Source organism: Saccoglossus kowalevskii, chromosome 12 (assembly GCF_978046115.1).
Source record: "Saccoglossus kowalevskii chromosome 12, keSacKowa6.1, whole genome shotgun sequence".
Lineage (NCBI taxonomy): Eukaryota > Metazoa > Hemichordata > Enteropneusta > Harrimaniidae > Saccoglossus > Saccoglossus kowalevskii.
Window position 1 is genome coordinate 8,991,160 of NC_140652.1, and position 22,389 is coordinate 9,013,548.

General features: G+C 35.6%; 1 protein-coding gene across 1 annotated transcript; it reads left to right on the top strand.

Annotated features, from left to right (window-relative positions):
* The first annotated feature begins 654 nt into the window (after nt 1-654).
* Nucleotides 655-14,879, top strand: LOC100372283 (origin recognition complex subunit 4-like). Its single transcript, XM_078012242.2, has 11 exons — nt 655-1,022; nt 2,115-2,205; nt 3,069-3,230; nt 4,623-4,671; nt 5,763-5,914; nt 6,411-6,584; nt 7,889-7,975; nt 9,292-9,400; nt 10,195-10,290; nt 13,337-13,404; nt 14,074-14,879. The coding sequence occupies exons 1-11, from the start codon at nt 892-894 to the stop codon at nt 14,254-14,256; spliced, it is 1,302 nt and encodes a 433-aa protein (XP_077868368.1). The 5' UTR covers nt 655-891; the 3' UTR covers nt 14,257-14,879.
* The last annotated feature ends 7,510 nt before the right edge of the window (nt 14,880-22,389 follow it).

The following is a 22,389-nucleotide window of genomic DNA, read 5'->3' on the forward strand; positions in this document are numbered from 1 at the left end:
CGCCCTCTTTCTTTGCCGCACATGAAAGTATCTGCATTGATTAGGCAGAGAAATATATTCCTCGACTCACAACAGAACAAATTAAATATACCAAATGATCCACAAATATGTATTGTTTGCCTCGAAACAATTTTTTTCTGGCAAACGTTTGCCTTAAAATTCGGCTAATTTACCGTGACTGCACATGCACGCTTCCAATGCACCGATGTGAATTGTCAATATATACGTAATATTAGTACACATACATATTATTATAAATGAATTTTACTCTAGACTAGGTCCCAGTCTCCTGTGTCCCGCAGTATAACAGCAAATACGTTGAGACAGCTTGACAACCATGAACGTCAACGACTGTCCGCGCGATAGAGATAGACTGGAAATCGACAGAGCCATATACTAGTACTCATTTCAGCAGCGCCCCCAGCGACTGAGAAATAAAACAGAAGAAAAACAAAATCACTTACATATTGTTCGGTAGAGGGAATTCAGACCTTGAAGTTAATATTAATTTTATATTTTTATATACCCGTAATAATTTTCTAGCCTTGGAATATGTGGTTATGGTAATTTCAGTTAACGTTATTATTTACGTGTCCTTTTTTGATAAAATGCTTTCAACAAAAAATATATCGAATCCTGTGCTAGAAATTGCAAAGTTGCAAGATGGCGGCGCGCTTAACGAAAATGTGAGTTGTTTTCCGGAGGAAGATACTGTCTGTTCAGGATCGTGGACGATTACAAGTTTCATTGTCAGTTTAATATCAACAGCTGGTTCTCCAAATACATTGATTGAACACCTTTGGAATTGCTTCTCCTAAAATCGTTAATCTGCAGTGTTGCTGGTGGCCTATTAACTTGAACTTTGACAATTGTTTGGCATTCATTCACACTATGAGCAGAAGGAAATCTACACTAAAACTTACAACAGGTGAATGTATTGATGAAGTCCAGCGATTACTACGAGAGAAACTTAGTCACGATAGTGTGACTACTCAAGTATTTGGACTGGAAACCCAAAGAAGGTAGGTGTAACTGTTGTTTTGACATACTAGCACTATTCACCTCAATCATAGTTTAAAGGGCGGTCACGCCGCAGATCCTGTTCGATATGGGACTCGTATATCATAGCGACGTATGCAACGCGTGTGAAATACTTTGTTCGTTTACATGAAATTCAAACACGCGCTGCGCAATGACCACCGCGCTTTATGCATATATGCTTTAGTACGTGTATAAGCTTGAAGTTCTAGATGCATTCCCACTTTGTATTAGCTGCAGTTCTGTAGCTAGCTTGGTGTATCCGCTGTCGGTTATTTCGTTTGTCGTGATGGGTCCTACTATTTAACGCCCGCTGCCCCGCGCGTTAGGTATTCCCCCCTGTTCGCCTCCGCGCGTGCCCGGACACTCCCTCGCGTGTCCGGGCGTTAAATAGTAGGACCGGTCGTGATGTTAATGCGAAAACCAGGGAGCTACAGAACTGCAGCTAACTTTGTATATATGTGCAACAGAATAAGCTAAAACATAACAGAGGTTAAGATGATGCAATTTTAGTTTTAAAAAAGTTATATGTTGAAATAGGGAATAGTACCTCACTAACCTTGCATAAATGGTCTGTGTGTCAAGGGGAGGGAATTCACGCATAGTCTAGTATCATGATACAGACAGGCGACACCCCACACACCTCCCGACCACATTAGTTAGTCTCCAATCAACACTGCACTATATGTAGGCCTAGTACCTCACAGGTTTGGAAAGTAGAAATACAATGTTAAGAATGAAAGGTACGTACTGAAGTAGAAAACTTATTGGAGCTAAATTTCTTCAAATAGGGTTTCCAGTTTGCTGCCATCTGATAATTTAGCACTGATGTAAAATAGGATGCGTAGGATAATTTATTCCAATATTTTAAATTATAAGATTATTTGTTAACGAGTCAGTAAAACTTGTGAAAATTGAAAATTTTCTCTGGTGTCCTGCAACTGAACTAATGGCATCTTTCGCGAATGTTGTTTTCACAAATGCCAAAAAATCATATCGTGCAAAATCCTAGCAGCGAATGTCAAGTGGTTTACAGTGTGTCATTCACTTTGTATGCAATATTATTGCTTTTCTAGACATCTTCTTGATATTATTAAGCGATGCGTTAACATGGGTGAGAGTAACTCTGCCATCATCATTGGACCAAGAGGTAGTGGTAAGAGTATGGTAAGATATGTGTTCATTGCATATAAGTGTAATTCCAATTTTAGCTATCATAAAAGCATTAGTGCAATCATCTACGTGAATGACTTCTATTTCTGCATAAAATTCTACATCCCCCCCTCCCAAGATGATGTATATACTGTATTTACTTTATTAAAAACTCAAATAGAAACGCACACTAGCAACCCTGAAGTGCATTTATTGTATGGACATTCTTCTGCCATTCACCAAAATGTACATACTGCTAATAGAGCTAATACTGTACATGTACATGTAACTCTATGGAACTATAATACATGTACATGTACTCTCAAAGTATCAACCCTCTCAGATTGGATATCAATATGTGAAGGTGAACAATGTGACTGTCTACTCTCAAAATGAGTACTGTAAAATACTTTATTTTAGCCGGAATTATTTTTTGCTGAAAAGCTATTTGGGGTGTTTTGTATGGGATTTATTTTCACTGATTTTTGATGAGTAGAATGTGAATTATAGAAAAAAAACGTGTATTCACTGGATTTTATTTTCACGGAAACATCAGCTCAAATAGTGAAAATAAATTCCAAGCGGAAATACCATGAACAAGCAAACAAGTCAGTCTCTGCCAAGTCACACGCATGGAGCTCCATGCTACATTTAACCCCCCCCCCCCAATAACTTAATGAATTAACTGACACTGTTCTGTACAATGCATTAGTTGGGGGAGGGGGATATGTTCACATATATTCTACATTATATTATTATTTACAAGTTCTCATTCTTATTCTTTTTAATGCCCGTATATACATAATTATTGTGCAATGTGGTCATACATGTATCAAGAAAAAACTATAATATGATTTCTCCAAATTTATTTTTCTCAGATTTTGAAGAGCATTTTGGAAGAAGTCAAGTTAGAAGATAATGTTCAGGATAATTTACTAGAAGTTCATCTAAACGGTTTGTTGCAGACTGATGATAAGGTAGCATTAAAGGAAATCACCAGACAATTACAACTTGAAAACACAGTGGGAGATAAAGTATTTGTAAGTACATGTGCTGTTTTACTTAAAGGGACATTAGCTTCAATTTTTGAACAAGATGAAATATTGATGCTACATATATTAGTGAAAACATGTCATTTTCTCAAAAACTAGCTCTTGTTCAGCAATTTTATTGTTGTTAACTGTTGTTGAATTAATTGAATAACATTTCTAGAATACATGTAAGTAATAATAATATTATTAGGTTATTACAAGGATACTGCAAAGTATGCACAAAGACAGTACAGTGGGAATATCGACTGACGCGCAGTGGAGGTCAATGCGACCACTTCCTGTCTGAGTGCATACTTTGCAGTATCCTCGTAATAATCTTATTATTATACATCTTTTCCTCCCAGGGATACATCATAGGAATGCCAAAATCAAAAATGTTTAGAACAGATATAGCAAACTTTTTTGTGTGGGGTACGGTCAAAACCTAGGGACAGCCATGTTTGCTTTTATTATTAGAGGAAGGTTACGTGCGTAATCGTTCCATATTTAAAATCGTGTTTCCTAATATGGTAGGATGGAAATATCTTGTAAAATACCGTAAACTTATGGCGTTGCGATGACAGATGTATAATAATATTCTTTATTGAAACTGGAATTGAGAGCGGGATCTTTGTTGGGAATACAATTAAGTAACAAAAAACAACTGTAACAAGTGATAACAAGCATTTGAAGATAAAGAAACAAAAACTTAAATTAAATTATGTGGTGGTTGGTTGAGGCATCTGGCATTTTGTATGATGATCTTATTGACACATAGTGCAACTCTGTACTGCCTGAGTGCTTACTTTGCCGTATTCTTGTGATAACCTTATACATGTTTACGTCTTTTCTTGCATGTAGTATTAATTTATTGAGATGTAACCAACAAAAATAGTAAGGGAAAGTATGGGGTTGGGTTTTTATACTCGAATACCACCTCAGAAAAGATGTTTTTTTTTGTGGTTCAACATTGTAACCATCTGACCACCCACAAAAATTATCCAAATTATATTGTTCGTTTGGGAGGGGCTTATGATCAGGGAAGTACGCTAGCTTAAAATTAATCTAATGCTTAATGGTAAAAGTTGCTGCAATTATTTTTCTTGATTGTTGCTCAATATGGTTGAATGGAAGTATTTAGAATCGTTTTGTATATTGTGAATAGGTTGCTTATTGCTATACAAGGTCATATGTGAATTTTTTTTTTTTCAGATGAACGTGACATCATTTGCCATATGCTAATACATGGACAATGGAATGTGGTTTCATGAGAAAACTCTTATGCATTCACTATGAACTCACCACATTCTGGAAAGTGTATTGAGCAACGTTAACATATTAGATGGCATTAAGATTATTAAATCATGAAAAATTAAAAGAACAAATTTTTTTTTTTTACAGGGTTCTTTTGCTGAAACACTGTCATTTTTGCTTGAAGCTTTGAAGAGTGGTAAGTTCAACTAAATTGTTGTATTTACCAAGAAACAAATTCCTGTGTTTTATTAGAAGCATTTACATGAATAATCAGTTAAAAAAGTCATCATTAATGGATAAGTGCTAGTGTCTTCTTGTCTTATGGTGTTAACCATCTCATCTCTTAGATGAATCACCATGATCTAATCCAGCGAAATGATCATGACTAATTTCCTCTGGAGTGCATCTTTGTAGAATTTGTATTGAAATTGAAGAAGAGCTTCTTTGTAAGTCTTTGTTGGAAGTCTGAAAAGGGGGACTTATGGTCGACCTCTGTGCATCCAAACATGTGTGTGTGCGTGCATGCCTGTTAGTCTGTCTGTATCTAGCCATATCTCAAAAATACTTGGACTAATTTAGTAAAAACTTCACACATAGACATTATATCTGACACATGCACATGCATTGTACTATGAACAAAGACGGTGGAATGGTAGCCATTTTAATATCATTAGTGTTTATTTCCTAATTAGAATTATATAGCAGAAATCTTAATCATTAGAATCACTATGGTGTATCTGCAATCACACAAAATTATTGTAGTCTTCATACATCTCAGCTGCAGATGGGTTCCATGGAGTAAATACTGTAGTAAGGACTAGTTCTGCCAATCATGCAAATGAGATGATAGTGGTTGTACAGTGAATTTTATAAATTTAAGGATTGCTTTTTGCCATGTGGCTGTTTGTTTTACGGAGTAATGTAATTTCAGTTGTTGAAATAAAAGGAAAGCCCTGAATCTAAATAATTCTGTAGAATTTTTGTTTCACAACTAAACCTGCATCAGATGTTTGTGACTTGCTTTATGTGCAAACATTTATGTGTGCAGACAATAGATGGGCACAGATACCATAATGCATTATGGGTACTGCATAGCATGTGTGAATTATTTCCCGTTAGCATAATATCTCAAAATCAATGTTCCATAACAGACCCAGATGAAACCAAGCACCTTCCCAGCATGCATCATTTATTTTTATGCCATTCCCATGCTTCAATAATCTACGTTTACAAAATTTCTATTTTTAGTAACATCTTGTAATCATGTCTTGTGTTTTTATTTGACAGGTGACAAGAAGACTTCAAGACCTGTTTTATTTATTCTGGATGAATTTGATTTATTTGCACATCATAAAAACCAGACGTTACTCTATAATTTATTTGACATATCTCAGTCTGCTCAGACCCCAATCGCTGTATTCGGATTGACCTGTAGACTGGTAAATCTCCTTTTTAAATACCATTTACAATTTTTACAAATTTAACAAATTCACCATAGTTGAATGTAAAATTCCAGTTGTGGAGGATACTGTACTCATCTAACTTAGCACCCAAGTTACTCTGCTCAAACAATTATTTAGTTGAGCACCCTCCTCAAAAAATTATTCAAATGACAGTTTTCTTGCAACTTGTGCCATATTATGAGGAAAATTTTGGGAAAGTAAAGGTTTGAAATGAGTTCTTCGTCAGTGATTTCCACAACACTGAAACGGAAAAGTGGAAACAGAAATGTTCACAAAAAATGCACACATTTTATAACTATATTATTTACCTACCATGAGAATTTACGGTGTAAATATTATTAAATGGATGAATGTAATTTTTTGAACATTTCAGCGTTTGTTTGTTGTACAAAACCAAAAGTCTTTCAGTCAATTTCTCTCAATGATGTTTTAATGGTGTGTGATCATCTTGAATATATTTTCATTTTGACAGGATGTTATTGAGTTGTTGGAGAAGAGAGTGAAATCACGTTTTTCACATCGACAAATTCATATCTTCAGTTCACTATCATTTGACGAATACATTGATGCATTCCTCGATATTCTTAGTTTGCCGAAAACATTTCCTGATAAGAATTTCACTAAAGAATGGAATTCACATATCCAGGTACTGTTGACTTGTTTTTTTTACTTTTATTAGTCCCCGTTCGGACGCAGTCCGAAAACTGGGACTTATGGATTGACCTCTGTGCGTCCATGCATTCGTGCATGTGTGCGTCCGCACCTGTTATCTTAGACATGTCTGTCCCAATTACATTCAAACTTCACACATACATCATACATAATATTATACATATGCACATAAATTTGTTTCACGATCTGATTCAAGATGGCCAAATGGTAACCATTTTTGTACTGAAAAATCAACAAAATCAAGCATTTCTCGGCTGTTTACAGATGGATTTTGTTCAAACTTGGTATATACATTAGACATTATGGGACCTTGATGCAAATCATTTTGTTTTTCAAATAAGATTCAAAATGGCCGACTGGAGGCCATTTTGTTTTAATTAATGTGGTTCTAGTGCCATATCTCTGACTATAATCAAATTTTAAATATTCATTATACATCATGTCATAGATATATATTGGTTTGACTATCCTATTCAAAATGGCCGAATGGTGGCCATTTTGTTTTCATAAAAAGGCTTCTTGAGCCATATCTCTGACTTATTTTGACTGATTGTATTCAAATTTAATTTTAAATATTCATTGTACATCATGTTATAGATATACAGATATATTGGTTTAACGATCCTATTCAAAGTGGCTGAATGGTGACCATTTTTGTGCTAAAAAATCATTATGTCAAGCATTTCTGGATAGATTTCGTTAAAACTTATAACATACATTAGACACACAGTCAGCCATTTTACTATATTGGGGCTGCCATCTTGAATGCGGCATAAAACTAAATAAGATACAAGTTGTGAAACACATTTTTCAGTTTCCAAATGCCAATCTTTCACAGAAATATGATCTGTTGGGGTAATATTAAGCCAACAGATAACAAAATTTGGCCAAATTTGTCGTTTTTGTGTGTATATAAACACCTAATTACACGAAGAACAAAAACCAAAAATTGTCATTCCAGCTCAGCAGCCAATCAGCGACGGCCTTCCAGTTAGATGACAATTTCGGTTTAAAATACCCCAGAAAAGTGTTCTATGTTCTTCGTGTATTAAGAGGTGTTCGTATTTAAGGGATTTTTCCACACAAAAACGATGAATTCAGCCAAATTTTGTTATCTTGTTATATTAATGTTAGATTTTCTGTTGCACCACTGATGTGCTAGTTGATTATCTTCAGTGGCGCATAATGCCGACATAGAGGTCACACTGCTGCAGAATGTAGTGATGAATTTCACTACCACTTGTTAATAATAAAACTATTATGTTTTTATGTGCACAGTCGCTGAATGACGATAATATTACAATTGATGTCTTAAGAAGAATATATCAAAATAATAAAAGTATTGGAGCTCTGAAACGTCTATTGGTAAGATTGACTTGAAATATGGTTTCACACTAGATATACATGTAATACAGTCAAGTGCTGTAAAATACTTTATATTCACTTTGAATTTATTTTGGATTTTGATGAAACTTGGTACAATCCACAAACCTGATTACATGTAGCTTGGTGTAAAAACCCATGCATACTAATTACCTAATCTGCATAATGATTAGTCAGTTTTCAGTTTTTCCACTGATATCTCAAGTACATGTACTAATCATCACATTGCAATGAAATTTGGTACATAGATGTCATGAGACAATGAGCACACCTGATAAGTTTTGCATATTTATTCATTTTTTTGCTTTACTGATTTTCATGTACTAATTATTACATTTCATTGAAACTTTGTACATAATTGGTCTAGGACTATACACAGACCTAATTAGTTATGAATAAAAGTCTGTGCATATTAATACCAAATTATTTGCATAATAATTAGTCAATTTTTGGCTTTTCCACTGAGATCTCAAATACTAATCATCACATTACAATGAAACTTGGTACATAGATGTCATAGGACATATGCACAGACCTAATAAGTTTTGGCTTTATATCTGTGCATATTAATTACCTAATTTGCATAATGAATGAATCAAATTTCAATGAAACTTATTTTTTTTCCCAATGAACCTTCATATGTAAATACACTTGAGACAATGTATTAATTAGTTTTTGGTTTGTATACATCCATAATGATTACTTAATTTGCATAAGAATTAACCATTGCTTTATCATGAAACTTTGTACATATGTGCCCTAGAACAATACACAGTCCTAATTAGTTTGGGGTTGAAATCTTTGCATAATAATTACCCATTTTTTTTTTTTTGACAAAAAAACAATAATTGCTTTTCAATAAGACTTGGTATATAAGTAAGTAGGAACAATGCATTAGTTTTGGATTGAAATTTGAGCATACTAATTGCATAATTATCATATTGCATTGAAATTTGATTCATACATGTACATGCTCTGGGATAATCCACAGACCTAATTATTATTAGCCAATTTCTGGTTTCTCAAAAAATAAGATTTAAATTGAACTTGTGGTAGAGGTGCTCTGGAATAAATTAGACTGAAAACCACAGAATGATGTAGCGTTATATTAGTTTAATAAACTTCAATAACATGAATCACATTGTTTTCATGATCTCAAATAGCAGATAAATATTAGTTGCAAAGCTTGTTTGGAAGGGTAATACATTTTTTTATATGTCTCCAATACTCTCAGCATACAGGAGTTCTTTCTAAGATTTCTTTGATTTATTCATTGCAAGCATTTTTTTTATTCAAAGCTACTCCCAGTTTGTAGATTGAGTGAAGATCACCCTTTTATACGTAGCACAGACCTGCTTGAATCCTGCCAGTACTTAACCATGGATTCCAAAGCAGCCATGCTACATGGTGAGTTCAGTCCGTAGTCACCAAAAAATCATTTATGGTGTATTAGATTTATTTTAGTAATAGTGAATATGTATACAAATTTGAACAAATATCCGGTAGCAGTGTAAATTTCAATTGGGTTTTTAGCCATGGGAACTGTCACTGACATCTCCGGGTGTGTGTTAGTCACATGAATGTCACGGCATGTGTTATGGGCCGCCATCCAGCTGCCTATGGTTTTCAATATGTTAATTGCACAGTTCATGATTGTAATAATTAGGATTACACAGTTCTGGGGGCTATGGATGGGATACTTCAGGGTTATATACGAGTACAGTGGAAATGCTTTGGTTTCGGCTTTACTTGTAATTTTAAACATTATTTACCAGTGACGTAGCTTGAAACACATTTCCAATAGAAGTCCATATAAACTGGAATTCACATTGCATACTACGGTATACAGTATTTTCTCTATAGAAGCACATTTGCATGCATTGTATTAATGTTTGACTAATTTTGACCACCATTGTCTTTTACATGAGTGATGGAAACCATAATAGCAAACACTGTATTCAAAATGGATGTGTGTGTCAAACTGTACATCTTTATTCTACACCAATGACCTATCATAAAAAGAATTTATCTGATTCAATATTTGGCCATATTTGTGATAAAATAATTAAATCATGAAAATTTCTAGCAATGACAAATTGTTAGTGCTTTTTAGACTGCAAAGCATCATGGTTACTATTTGTATGCAGAGTATTAACTGCAGTATCTTGAATATCTGACATTACTTCTTTCTCCCATTGTAGGAGTGTCCGTTCTTGAGTTGTGTTTGATAATTGCTATGAAACATCTAACAACTTTATATGACGGTGATCCAGTGAACTTTCAGATGGTCTATAATGGTAAGATATTCTCACATTTTTATCTGTATCTAGCATTAAAAGCAATAGAATTTACTGCCCAGTGAAAGCTTTACTGCATTCATTCTAAAATGTAGTAAATAAATACTACCAGCATTGTGTTGTCACAGGAAGTGCCTCTCAGCACCGAAATGTTCAAAGTTCGAACAAACTCGTTGCGTATTATGCATCAGATCGGTGTAGAAGACGCTGACCTGCAGTGTCAATGTACTACTAGTGCATGTTCTATTGTGGGATCTTTTAGTGATTCCATTTTTTAGTTGTTGTGTGCGTTCTTACATTCTTATGTACCCTTGCATACAGTCTCTTGTATATTTTTTGGTGTTTTTTTTCTTCAATAAATTAAAATAATATATCATGGGACTGTGTAAATGGCGAAAACTGTTACTGCGAAAGCCGGGTTACCACTAATTTCCTGACAGTTATGCTTCTTCTGCCCAGCTTTCAGCAGTCTTCTATGGTTATCTGATTTTTGTATTTTCGACCCAGATACAATGCAAATGCATAGCTGAGTTCTTGATGACAGTTGTGAAGCTTGTTTTTTGTGGGTGTGCTAGATATCGCTTGTTTGCTATTCACGGCCATCTTGAAAGAATGCAAACTTATATGTATGCATGCTCTGCCCATCAAATTCTATGATGTCATTGAAATTGTCATTAATTGCATGGCAACCCTTGCAAGGGTCACATGACTTGTTTATTTCCTGGTGGCCCAGCTTTCAACATTTATACACTCCCATATTTTATTTTATTTAAAAAAACATCCTCAAAAAAACAGTCTGTATGCAAGCAAGTCTAGTTCTTATATTCTACCTATACATTTAAATATTTACTTCTATCCCAGTCCCTCTATCTGTGCTTTTATGCTATCGATAAGGAGCCATTGTTCAAAATGTCTAGCTATTTTGAATAGTTACATAACACCCAAATTACCAAATATTCTCGATATCTACTATATTCTAAAATGTATCTGTTCTGTTCTGATGTTTCAATTTATCGTGATATGAGGTGAACTACATCACAAAAATTGAGTGAGTTCCAGGCTGTTGACATCGCATCCGTTTGTTTACATTGGATGCAAAAGTGCTATAGTGCAATGGAAATAGAATCTTATCACTGAATGCGTTCTTGGCTGATATCTCATTATATTATTGCTACAAACAGAGAAAAGATGTAAAGTGATAACAAAATTCTCACAGGCAACTCCTTTGTGGATATGATTGCTATAACAACATGATAACTTATCATTAGACATCTGCCACCGGAACGCCAGTACAGTTGCAGCGTACCGTAATTTTGCGGTATTACACTGGGTATTTTCATACTACCATATTAGGAAACGTGAATTACAAATATGGAACCAATACACGCGTAAGCGCTCTCTAATATTAAAAATAAACATGGCTACCACCAGGGTTTGCCTGGATCCCACACGGAGAAGTTCGCTAAATCTGTTCTAAACATTTGGATTTTGGCATTCCCATGCTGTATTCCTGAGAAAAAAAAGTTGTATAATAATAAGGTTATTAAGAGAGTACTACAAAGTTTGCACTCGGACCTCGCTGCACGTCAGTCGATACTCCCGCTGTACTGTCTTTGTGCATACTTTTCAGTATCTCAGTAATAACCTCATATTATTGATAACATGTCACCTTTAGTTGTTTGGATGTGATGCTATTATATTCAGGTTTTATTGGCTATACAGATATTTTCATGTATAGATAATGTTTGCCGCCATTTTAAATGCCAAACAACTGCGTACTAGAAGTATATTTAGCACAAGAATTGCATATTGAAATATTCACAAATTTCCAATGCAAATTCTGATTATATGGGTTTCATATCACTTGTTCGTAAAGTTGTTTGATATGAGTTACATCACAGGCTAGCATCATTCACTAACCGAAGGTTAACTAGCTCTACCAATGAGTGATATCAGCTAATAACTTTATTATCACATGACCACCACTGATAGTGAAAAGACAGAGAAATCATTATTTTACAGAACTAACTGCTAATTAGATGTGATATTTAAGGAGGACCTTGAACGTGCATTTGCATTTATGACCACCAAGGGATTTTACTATTGCATCATTTTCCCCTGTACTGTTTGAGCACCCTTAGACTGGTATTGTTTATCATGTTTGAGCACACTTAGACTGGTATTGTTTATCATGTTTGAGCACACTTAGACTGGTATTGTTTGTCATGTTTGAGCACACTTAGACTGGTATTGTTTATCATGTTTGAGCACACTTAGACTGGTATTGTTTATCATGTTTGAGCACACTTAGACTGGTATTGTTTGTCATGTTTGAGCACACTTAGACTGGTATTGTTTATCATGTTTGAGCACACTTAGACTGGTATTGTTTATCATGTTTGAGCACACTTAGACTGGTATTGTTTATCATGTTTGAGCACACTTAGACTGGTATTGTTTATCATGTTTGAGCACACTTAGACTGGTATTGTTTGTCATGTTTGAGCACACTTAGACTGGTATTGTTTATCATGTTTGAGCACACTTAGACTGGTATTGTTTATCATGTTTGAGCACACTTAGACTGGTATTGTTTGTCATGTTTGAGCACACTTAGACTGGTATTGTTTGTCATGTTTGAGCACACTTAGACTGGTATTGTTTGTCATGTTTGAGCACACTTAGACTGGTATTGTTTGTCATGTTTGAGCACACTTAGACTGGTATTGTTTGTCATGTTTGAGCACACTTAGACTGGTATTGTTTGTCATGTTTGAGCACACTTAGACTGGTATTGTTTGTCATGTTTGAGCACACTTAGACTGGTATTGTTTGTCATGTTTGAGCACACTTAGACTGGTATTGTTTGTCATGTTTGAGCACACTTAGACTGGTGATGTTTGTCATGTTTGAGCACACTTTATAGACTGGTGATGTTTTTCATTCATATTATGCCACAGTGATATTTCTCACTAAATATCACTACTGCAACATTAATATGCATCATGGTTATGTTATATATAAGCTTCCTTGAATATTCTTTCAGAATATCAGAAATTTATTCAAAGAAGAGGACATTCTGTACAATGTTATGAAAAAGCTGTTGTTTTGAAGGTAAAGTCAATATAATCTGATAGGCTATTCAGTCATCTCATAGACCCTGCTGTTAGATCATTACAAAGTGCTGCTGTGACCTCATAATTATAGAGACAGGTTTCATTGAAATGACAACACAATGGTACTCATGTCTGCACCTTTACCTTGCATGCTGTTTTGATATGAAATGACCAACCTGATGCTTTAAAACATATCCCATGTGTATGTTACTGTATTACCTGCAGGAATCTGATATAGTCTGTATGAAACAAATGAATATGTAATTCATATGAGAATATTCAAAATGGATATATGACTGTCATCTCAGGTTCATTCCGCATGTTCCCACTTGTTGGATAATCGGCTTAAGGTCTATTGTGGAAAATGTACGAGTATTTGCTCTTGTTTAGAATTACACGGCTGCAGTAATTTGGGACAGAGGGGAATATACGGCCAGGGACATTTACTAAATCCTTTACCAGTCACTCTCGTAGCCATCCATTCTTATAACTACCAGTAAAATTATGCAGAATTTTCAATTTTTATAGTATGCCCCACTTGTGATGAAGCTCTGAAATTGTAACAGTGTGAAGCAAAAACTAAAAATATAAAAAAGACACTTTTTTTAGGGATGCTAGTATCTGCAATATGCATCAATGCATTTACAGTATATAATTCACTTTTCAGGCTTTTGAGCATCTACTGGCCCTTGAGATGATCAAACCAGCTGATGGAGGGCAAAGGTCACAGAAGGAATACCGTCCTATGATGCTGTTAGTTGACGCTATGCAAATTGATGATGCTTTACAGAAATACCCAAACTGTCCAACAGAAGTAAAACAGTGGAACATGACAGAGTTTCATGCTTGATTGAGCAATCAATTATTAGTTCACTGACTTTTTTAATAGAAGAGGTGAATAAAATGTGACGTACAGTGAGACCTGTTCCAATTGGACCTCTGTGAGCCAGAAACCTTTCCTATGTAGTTTAATTCAGTCTAAAAATGGAAGCTGCTAACTAGTGAAAATTCTAAAAATTCATAGGTGCTATATTTTACTGAGGTTCTATCGACAAATAAAAAAAGTGGTATGCTAACCCATTTCTATAGAAACAATGACATTGTGATTTTCCCTACTACTATCCTGACTATGAATAATCTGATGTTTACATTTCCAAAATATGTTTGATTATTATACTTTTATTTTCTAGCAAGACCATAAGAAAAAACTTGCGTTGTAGGAAATTCTTGTGTCAGTCAAACTCACCTGTGTATTTTTTCTTGGTTTTATTGATGTTCTATGTATAAGATTTTCTGTTCAGACTTCTTTACTGCCATGTAACAAGATACTTTCAACATTTATTGACTAAATGAAACGATGTACGAGTATCAATTATACTTACTTACCTACATAATTATATATTTTATTTTTTGTAACTTTATATAAAACGATAATAAAGGGATAGAAATATGTGTATTTGTTTCACACTAAAATCAGATCAATCGTATTTGTATTTTGGATGTTGGTTGACTTGGATGCTTTTCACCCAAATATCTTGTGGAAATTCGCACTGAAGCAATTAGTGTAGTTACATTTCTGTGATATTACTTCATTGGATAATGGAGTTTGTGACTGTGTGTACAGATCTCTTTAGTGTAGTTTTTTAAGCACTAAGGGACGACGTCAAAAGATCGATGTCGGATAAAAAACTTAATTCCTTTAGTTTTTTTTCCAAACCCCCCTACCCCCCCCCCCCCCACTGAAACTTAATTGATAAATATTGGTCATGGCGTCAGACTACATTCACCATTAAATACAAATTGATAATCGGACAGTAGTATTGCATAGCAGTTGGCTGTCGGGTGGGTGTAAAAAGATTTAAACAAATGCACCTCATTTGACGCACAGATTTACACTCGAACCAAACCATTTTTCTGTTTTTTTTCCCTTTTCGGTTATTTCTGTCCATGATTGGATAGAAAAAAAAAACGAACTACAAATACTCCAAGATTTTTTTGACTTCATTAAAAAAATAAAATCGTTTTTGTCGGATGGAAACTTTTTGAGGTCAAAACCCCCCACCCCCAAACTAAAGGAAATAAGTTTTTTATCCGACATCGATCTTTTGACGTCGTCCCTAACTCATTGTCTGGTAAACAGTTAGATTCGAGTGATTAGAGTCGAATGGCAGTTAAAATCATTCATTGTCAAAATTACAGGCACTTATATAAACATGAAATGTGAGATTCAATCTTGCCACTCTGCAAATACGCCTCACGACTGTTAGCAAATATTTTGTGAGCGTAAATACCAATTTTCAGCAAAACTTGTTATATGAGTCGTAGGCGAATGTACCGGCGACTGACAAACTATGCCGACCCTACTTTAGGTCATTTTTTATTATTATCCAAGAAACGTTCCCAGCGTCTGTGAGTACCACATCAACCAACAACCATCACGACCTTGTCTCTTTCTCTTTATATATGGTTTTATCTGTCTTTTACCTTCATGGTTATATATGTTTAGAGATTAAAGAGATGGTTAGTCACAAAATAAGGCCAGATTTTTTTTATTCCTTGTTTCTCGAGTTTTTATAAGGCAATTTTTTTGAGGAGGGTGTAAAAAAAAAAAATTAATTCTTTTTTTCCATTAGATTTGTGTGATTCTCAAAGAATTGTAAGTGCGATCATTGATCGGAGAAAAGAAATGAAATCAAATTTTATTCCATGTATAACCTTGTTTCTCATCTGCGCGAGACTTCGGTACTTTGATCATGATACTTCTACAAAAATGGAATTTGGGTTTGTTACGCGACGGGCGGAAAAAAAAATGAAGATAAAAATAAGTTTTATTAGCAATTTTTTTCACTTACAAGTCGGTGGGCGCGAGAAATTACGCTGAAATAAAATTTAATTTTTATTTCATTTTCGGCTCCTATTGATTCGGCGGGTTTGCGAAACAAGGGATAATATAAGTCTGGCCTAATATATATTCTAAAAAAATGGTGACAATGAATACAGATATTATAAATTGAATTATGCTAAAAATGTTGATGACATGAACGCAGGAGTTTAACCTGTTTGTGTTTGTCACTTTGAATTCGGAGAACTACCGATGACAGGATGATTTATTCTGTTTTCATATTAAAGTAAATCACGCCAGGTATGTCAACCATTTTCTTGTCAAAAAAACAAATTTGTAATATAATTCAACTGAACGTGGACCAGACTTAGATCCTGTACTCGGATGAAAAAACATTTTCATATACACATATACTTGTATACCATTGCTTGAAATTATGAATCTAAACACTCAAAAATACTGTCAACAAATCCCATATTCTTAACCTATAAAACGTGCCGAAACGTGTGTGTGAATCGTTAGAACCGAGTCGACACGTGCCAAAGAAAATCGATCTCTGTCCCGATTAGCCTAACATGTAGGCGTGAGTTAGGGTGAAAACAAAGACCGAAAACTATCAGAAAATGGTACTTTGGAATAGTTGTTCAGACTCCCCTGAATAGTGTAAAAAAAATACTCCTGCATGTGCAACATATATAGACTTGCGTATGTCTCTTGTTTATTTTGTGTGTTTTTTCAATAAAATAAAATATTATGGGGGTTACCGGGCCGGGTTACCGCGAAATAAAGTTTGTATCGCTGTAACCCGATTTTCCTCATTTATACCATAGACCTTGCTACTGTTATAATCCTCTAACCCAATTAACACCTTAGTGAAACTGACAATAAATCTATGTCAACACCACTGTTACATCCTCTCCTGTTACATAAGCCAAACATGGCTGCCGGGGAGTAGCTACACAAAATGAGCCAACTTTGTGGTTAAAATATAATCAGAAAAATTACATTTGATTAAAACTGAATAGCCAAGTCCATTCTATTGATACGAGTGAAACTAAAAATTGCAAAGTTAACAGTTTTTATTCCACTATGAAAACAGGAAAGGGCAATAATAACGGTAAGTTTTTTCTATAAGAAAACAAAACTGCCTAAACGTAAACAATGACCTGTCAAAATTTGTGTCATTATAACATTATAACTTATCAAACATATAAAAAAGCGTAGAAAGGTAAGAACTAAAACTGTTTCAGATGTATAGGTATATGTATTAATGGGATTATCTATACAGGAGATTATAACCCACGTTGCAAACAGGAAACTCGACTTTCCTTTGTCTCAGACAGAAGTTGCCTGTCCCTGTTTTCTAAGGTCTATGTTTATACACTACCATATTTTATTTTATTGAAAAAAAAACACACCAACAATAAACAGCAGACTGCATGCAAGTCTACCCCATGACGTGAACGATTCGGTGTTTTACTTCCTTGAACGTATTCATATTTGTTTGTCATTTAACACGTTGGTTTTATTTGCTTTTATCATAAACCTCTGATGAAGCCACATAAATTGTTGATTTCATACCGACATCTCCCGGGTTTTCGCGACCACGCACCGACTTTTGTATGAGCCGCAATGTCCAAAGTCCATATATATAGCTTTCAGTAATTGAGACCTGATGTTTTCATACTCAAATTTTCATTATAACCGGCGGCAAGTTAGTACTTGGCACTACGATATTTCGAAAAGTGGCACAGTGATTATGTTACTATGTTAACATTTTTACTTGAGCCAGGCAGTCCCAGGACTGACATACAGTGGATCGTGTCTACGCTGGAAGGCTCGCGCGGTAGACGTTTATTCGTGGGAAATCACTATCAGGGGGAAATCTCGTCTCGTCTCTCTATCTCGTCCCCTTGAGGTACGGGATCGGGAATGTCACTTTAACTATACAGTCAAATAAGACACACACAACGAAATACGTTTCAGCTCTCGTCTTAGTCGATCTTTTGGAGCACTCTATAAGACACAGCGCCCTGGGGAAAAGTCCCCAAGACTCTCACAAGGCTGAACCAAGACTCGCCCAAGACTGGACTCTCTCAAGGCTCGCCCCTGGACTCTCTCGGACTGCGTCTGTCGTGGAGTATTCGCCAAGACCAACTCAAACTCTCTTTATTCATTTTCAAAACTCTGACCAATTACAATGCAGTAAAAAGACTCTCGGACGTAACCTTCAATCATAAAGCCAATCACACTAAGTACTGAATACGTCATATCTTTTGATTAATCGTTCACTACATTAATAACTACGGATGTCAGAATAGCGACGGATATCTCGTAATTAGTTCCAAATCACTGAGCCAAGTTCCGTCCAAAACTTCAAATAGACCTAAACGATGACAGACATAACACAGCAATTCAGCTAATAATCAACTAATTAAGTCGGTCAACGGATACGCGAAAACAAATTCATGACACATCCCTTCACCCAAACTGAGATATGCCTCTCGACATAACACGTTCATAAATCAAAGATACCGTCCTCTACTCATCGTAATACGGGTTAAATACAATACTAAGAAAAGGAATAAATCAAAAAGAGTAAAACACACTAATTAAGTACAATGATTATAAAGTCTAAATACAATGGTTATAAAGTCACATATATCAACGGTTATAAATAAAAAACAAGGGAAAGGCTACCAATCGACTCACTTTTCTCAAACAGTTCGCTGAGGGTAACCCTTCGCTGCACTGTCTCTGTTACTAAGGTTACAAACTCTATATCAAAAGGTCAAAAAAACTAAGGCGTGGCGGTGTAACCAAGCGATCAGCCAATCGCTGCAGTCGACAGCATGATCACGTGATTACCAGGGATGCGTCTCTCGGTTAAAGTATTGCAAAGCGGTAACTAATAAACAATGAATAAAAAGCTGTTAATCAAACTCCTGTCATATACGCTTATAAACTTCAACTGAACTCAAAAGTCGTTAATCTAAACAAAAGTCATACGGCGTGGAAACAGAATGCAAAGACAATGTCGCTTTCATAACACATTACTCCTCTGGCAAAAAAGACGGGAAAAAGACTAAAACGATAGAAACTACTAAGTCACATATAAACCTGTCAATCATGAAAAAAAACTTGCGTTATCAAACAATACGCATATATGCGCACCATACTCCCATCTCAAAAAGACATTAAAAAACGTTACAAAGGTGCTCTTAACTCAAAAAGCGTCAGAAGTATTCCGGAAACAACACATAAACAAAAACAACTCTTAAAACATCGGTATCTCTGTACATGACAAATCTCAAAACTCTTAAAAAAAACTCATTGGGGCATTACTTTCCCCATCATAATCCGTACTCATAAACTCATAAAAACTCCATAAAACATCACAAAACTCATAACACTGTGTTGCAAATACTTGTCCACTGAGGCGCGCTTAAATCGTTATAAAGGACCTCGCACGTCACCAAATATTAGTTCAAAACAAAGATCTGGGCGTTTACATACATACAATTCAACATCACAAAAAAAACGGTAAAAACAATAGAAAAAAACAGCAATACATTACATTACTGAGCAATAGGGTTAGAATTGTGGGAAAGAGTTCAACGTCCTTGAGTTACACAGTGTCAGTTACAGTGTCCAGCGAGCAGTTCTCTAAGCAATACACAGATAGCTAAAGTCAAAGTCTATAAGCGTCTCTTCTCTTGTCGCGTTAGTCCGGGTCGTTCTTTTTCTTCATATTCTTGTCTTAATGTCGCTCAATTCTTAATTATACAGTCCTATCCGGTACTCGTCCTTCATAAGGGGTTCAGAAGTCTTTATCTCTTCAGCGTCGTTCATCGGTGCCATACTGGTAACGGTGTTAGTCGTCGAGCGCGGTTTCGTCTCTGCCATCGAGCCGGTTAGTTCGGTTCACAAGAAAGACACATCTTCGCCATTTCACTTCTCTTCACAGGATGTCAATATGTGTTAAACACCTGCCCGGGATCTCCACTCACGTATCAGGGGGAAATCTCGTCTCGTCTCTCTATCTCGTCCCCTTGAGGTACGGGATTGGAAATGTCACTTTAACTTTACAGTCAAATAAGACACACACAACGAAATACGTTTCAGCTCTCATCTTAGTCGATCTTTTGGAGCACTCTATAAGACACAGCGCCCTGGGGAAAAGTCCCCAAGACTCTCACAAGGCTGAACCAAGACTCGCCCAAGACTGGACTCTCTCAAGGCTCGCCCCTGGACTCTCTCGGACTGCGTCTGTCGTGGAGTATTCGCCAAGACCAACTCAAACTCTCTTTATTCATTTTCAAAACTCTGACCAATTACAATGCAGTAAAAAGACTCTAGGGCGTAACCTTCAATCATAAAGCCAATCACACTAAGTACTGAATACGTCATATCTTTTGATTAATCGTTCACTACATTAATAACTACGGATGTCAGAATAGCGACGGATATCTCGTAATTAGTTCCAAATCACTGAGCCAAGTTCCGTCCAAAACTTCAAATAGACCTAAACGATGACAGACATAACACAGCAATTCAGCTAATAATCAACTAATTAAGTCGGTCAACGGATACGCGAAAACAAATTCATGACATCACACTGCGTTGGCACTCATAGTTACTGATGATCTGGTTGTACATGGCTTCGAATTTTGTACAGTTCAGAGTGATACTAGCTACATTACAATGGCCGTTTCCCCCATATCGTCATTTCTAAATATACTAGTAGTCATTCACGAGAAAGTCACGTGACACATCTTCTGAGCATGTGTGGCATCACGGTTACTAAAAACACTCCCTCGCCCCAACCGTCTACCTCTTTTTTAGTAACCGTGGTGGCATCTTCGATTGACATACATTTTATGGGGTGTTTTGTAGGGGAAACTTCCCTTGACACTTATGCATACCGTCCACGTTAATTCGTGATATATGTTTTTTTTGAATATCACACATAAAATAATAAGTTTACTTGATCTCAAACATTTCCCAATCCCTGCACTTCATTTTATAAGCGAACATACCCATACATTTGCGATTAGTATCTGGTTAATATCCTCCGTCCCTTCGGTCAAATACTGGCGTTCGTACAGTATAAACCTCCAAACGATGTTTGGGAATAATAACTAAAATAAATAAGACACAAAAGCCCATAAAGTTCATAAAGATTATTGACGATTAAAGAAAACTGCTGGTACAATAATACAATTCAAGGCTTATCCTCGAACCAACCAATAGTAAGCCAGCAACAAATAGCTCGTAGAAATAGTACTGGAAGAGGTTGACGTAGGGTTAATATTTCACCCGATGAGATTGTGAAAACTCCGTTCACCAACACGAAAATACACCCTACGATAACGATGTAACTAAAATCATTGTCACGACAATTGTTACTAGTGTGATCGATGAAAGTACCTCACATGTAGGTTAAATTGTTATCGTAAATGTTCACGCGGAAGTACTGCAATGGCTAGTTGTTTGGATTCAAACGAGGATCAAGTAGCAGGTGTCGAGCTGCCGTCATTCAGTGAATTTGCCGAAACGCTAGGTGGCAAAATACGGGATGGTAAGTTGTGTTATGAATAAACGTGTACAAGATCAAATTATATTCGGATTTTATTTCGTTCATTACACTGTTGTATAACTTGAACTAAATAGTTAGTGTACTGCAATCGTGTAGAGGTCAAAGGTGGTTTGGGAGTTACAGGTATTACATAGTTTATTGAAATGAAATAGGTCAAGCACTCGAGTGCCTTACAATGATTATATAAAATAATCAACTCGAGCGTACTTGATAGGTATAAAACACCATTTTCTGTGATTGTACGCACAGCAATAGCCTGCTCACTAATGATAGACAAAAACGCTGTTCAATTCAGTCCACACTGTATATTTCAGAAGGGCTATAAGATTTCAAAACACTAGTCTCTCCATTGAGACTGAAATCCAGTTGATTCTAACTATCCCCCAGTATAACAGTGGCTCTTCGGTGCGCGATATAATAATATACTGACAAAGTTGCCTACAATCAGTTTCAAAATTATTTAATAAACCATACATTCACATGTGCAACTGATCTTACTCGATTCCTTGATATTCTCATGACGTGAACCCTTTTTTGACCAT

Bases quoted from the DNA above. Each gene is read 5' to 3' on its own strand.
- LOC100372283 (XM_078012242.2), top strand. From the start codon at position 892: ATGAGCAGAAGGAAATCTACACTAAAACTTACAACAGGTGAATGTATT. The intron at 2,206-3,068 runs GTAAGATATGTG...TATTTTTCTCAG, and splicing joins GAGGTAGTGGTAAGAGTATG to ATTTTGAAGAGCATTTTGGA. The intron at 13,405-14,073 runs GTAAAGTCAATA...TTCACTTTTCAG, and splicing joins AAAAAGCTGTTGTTTTGAAG to GCTTTTGAGCATCTACTGGC.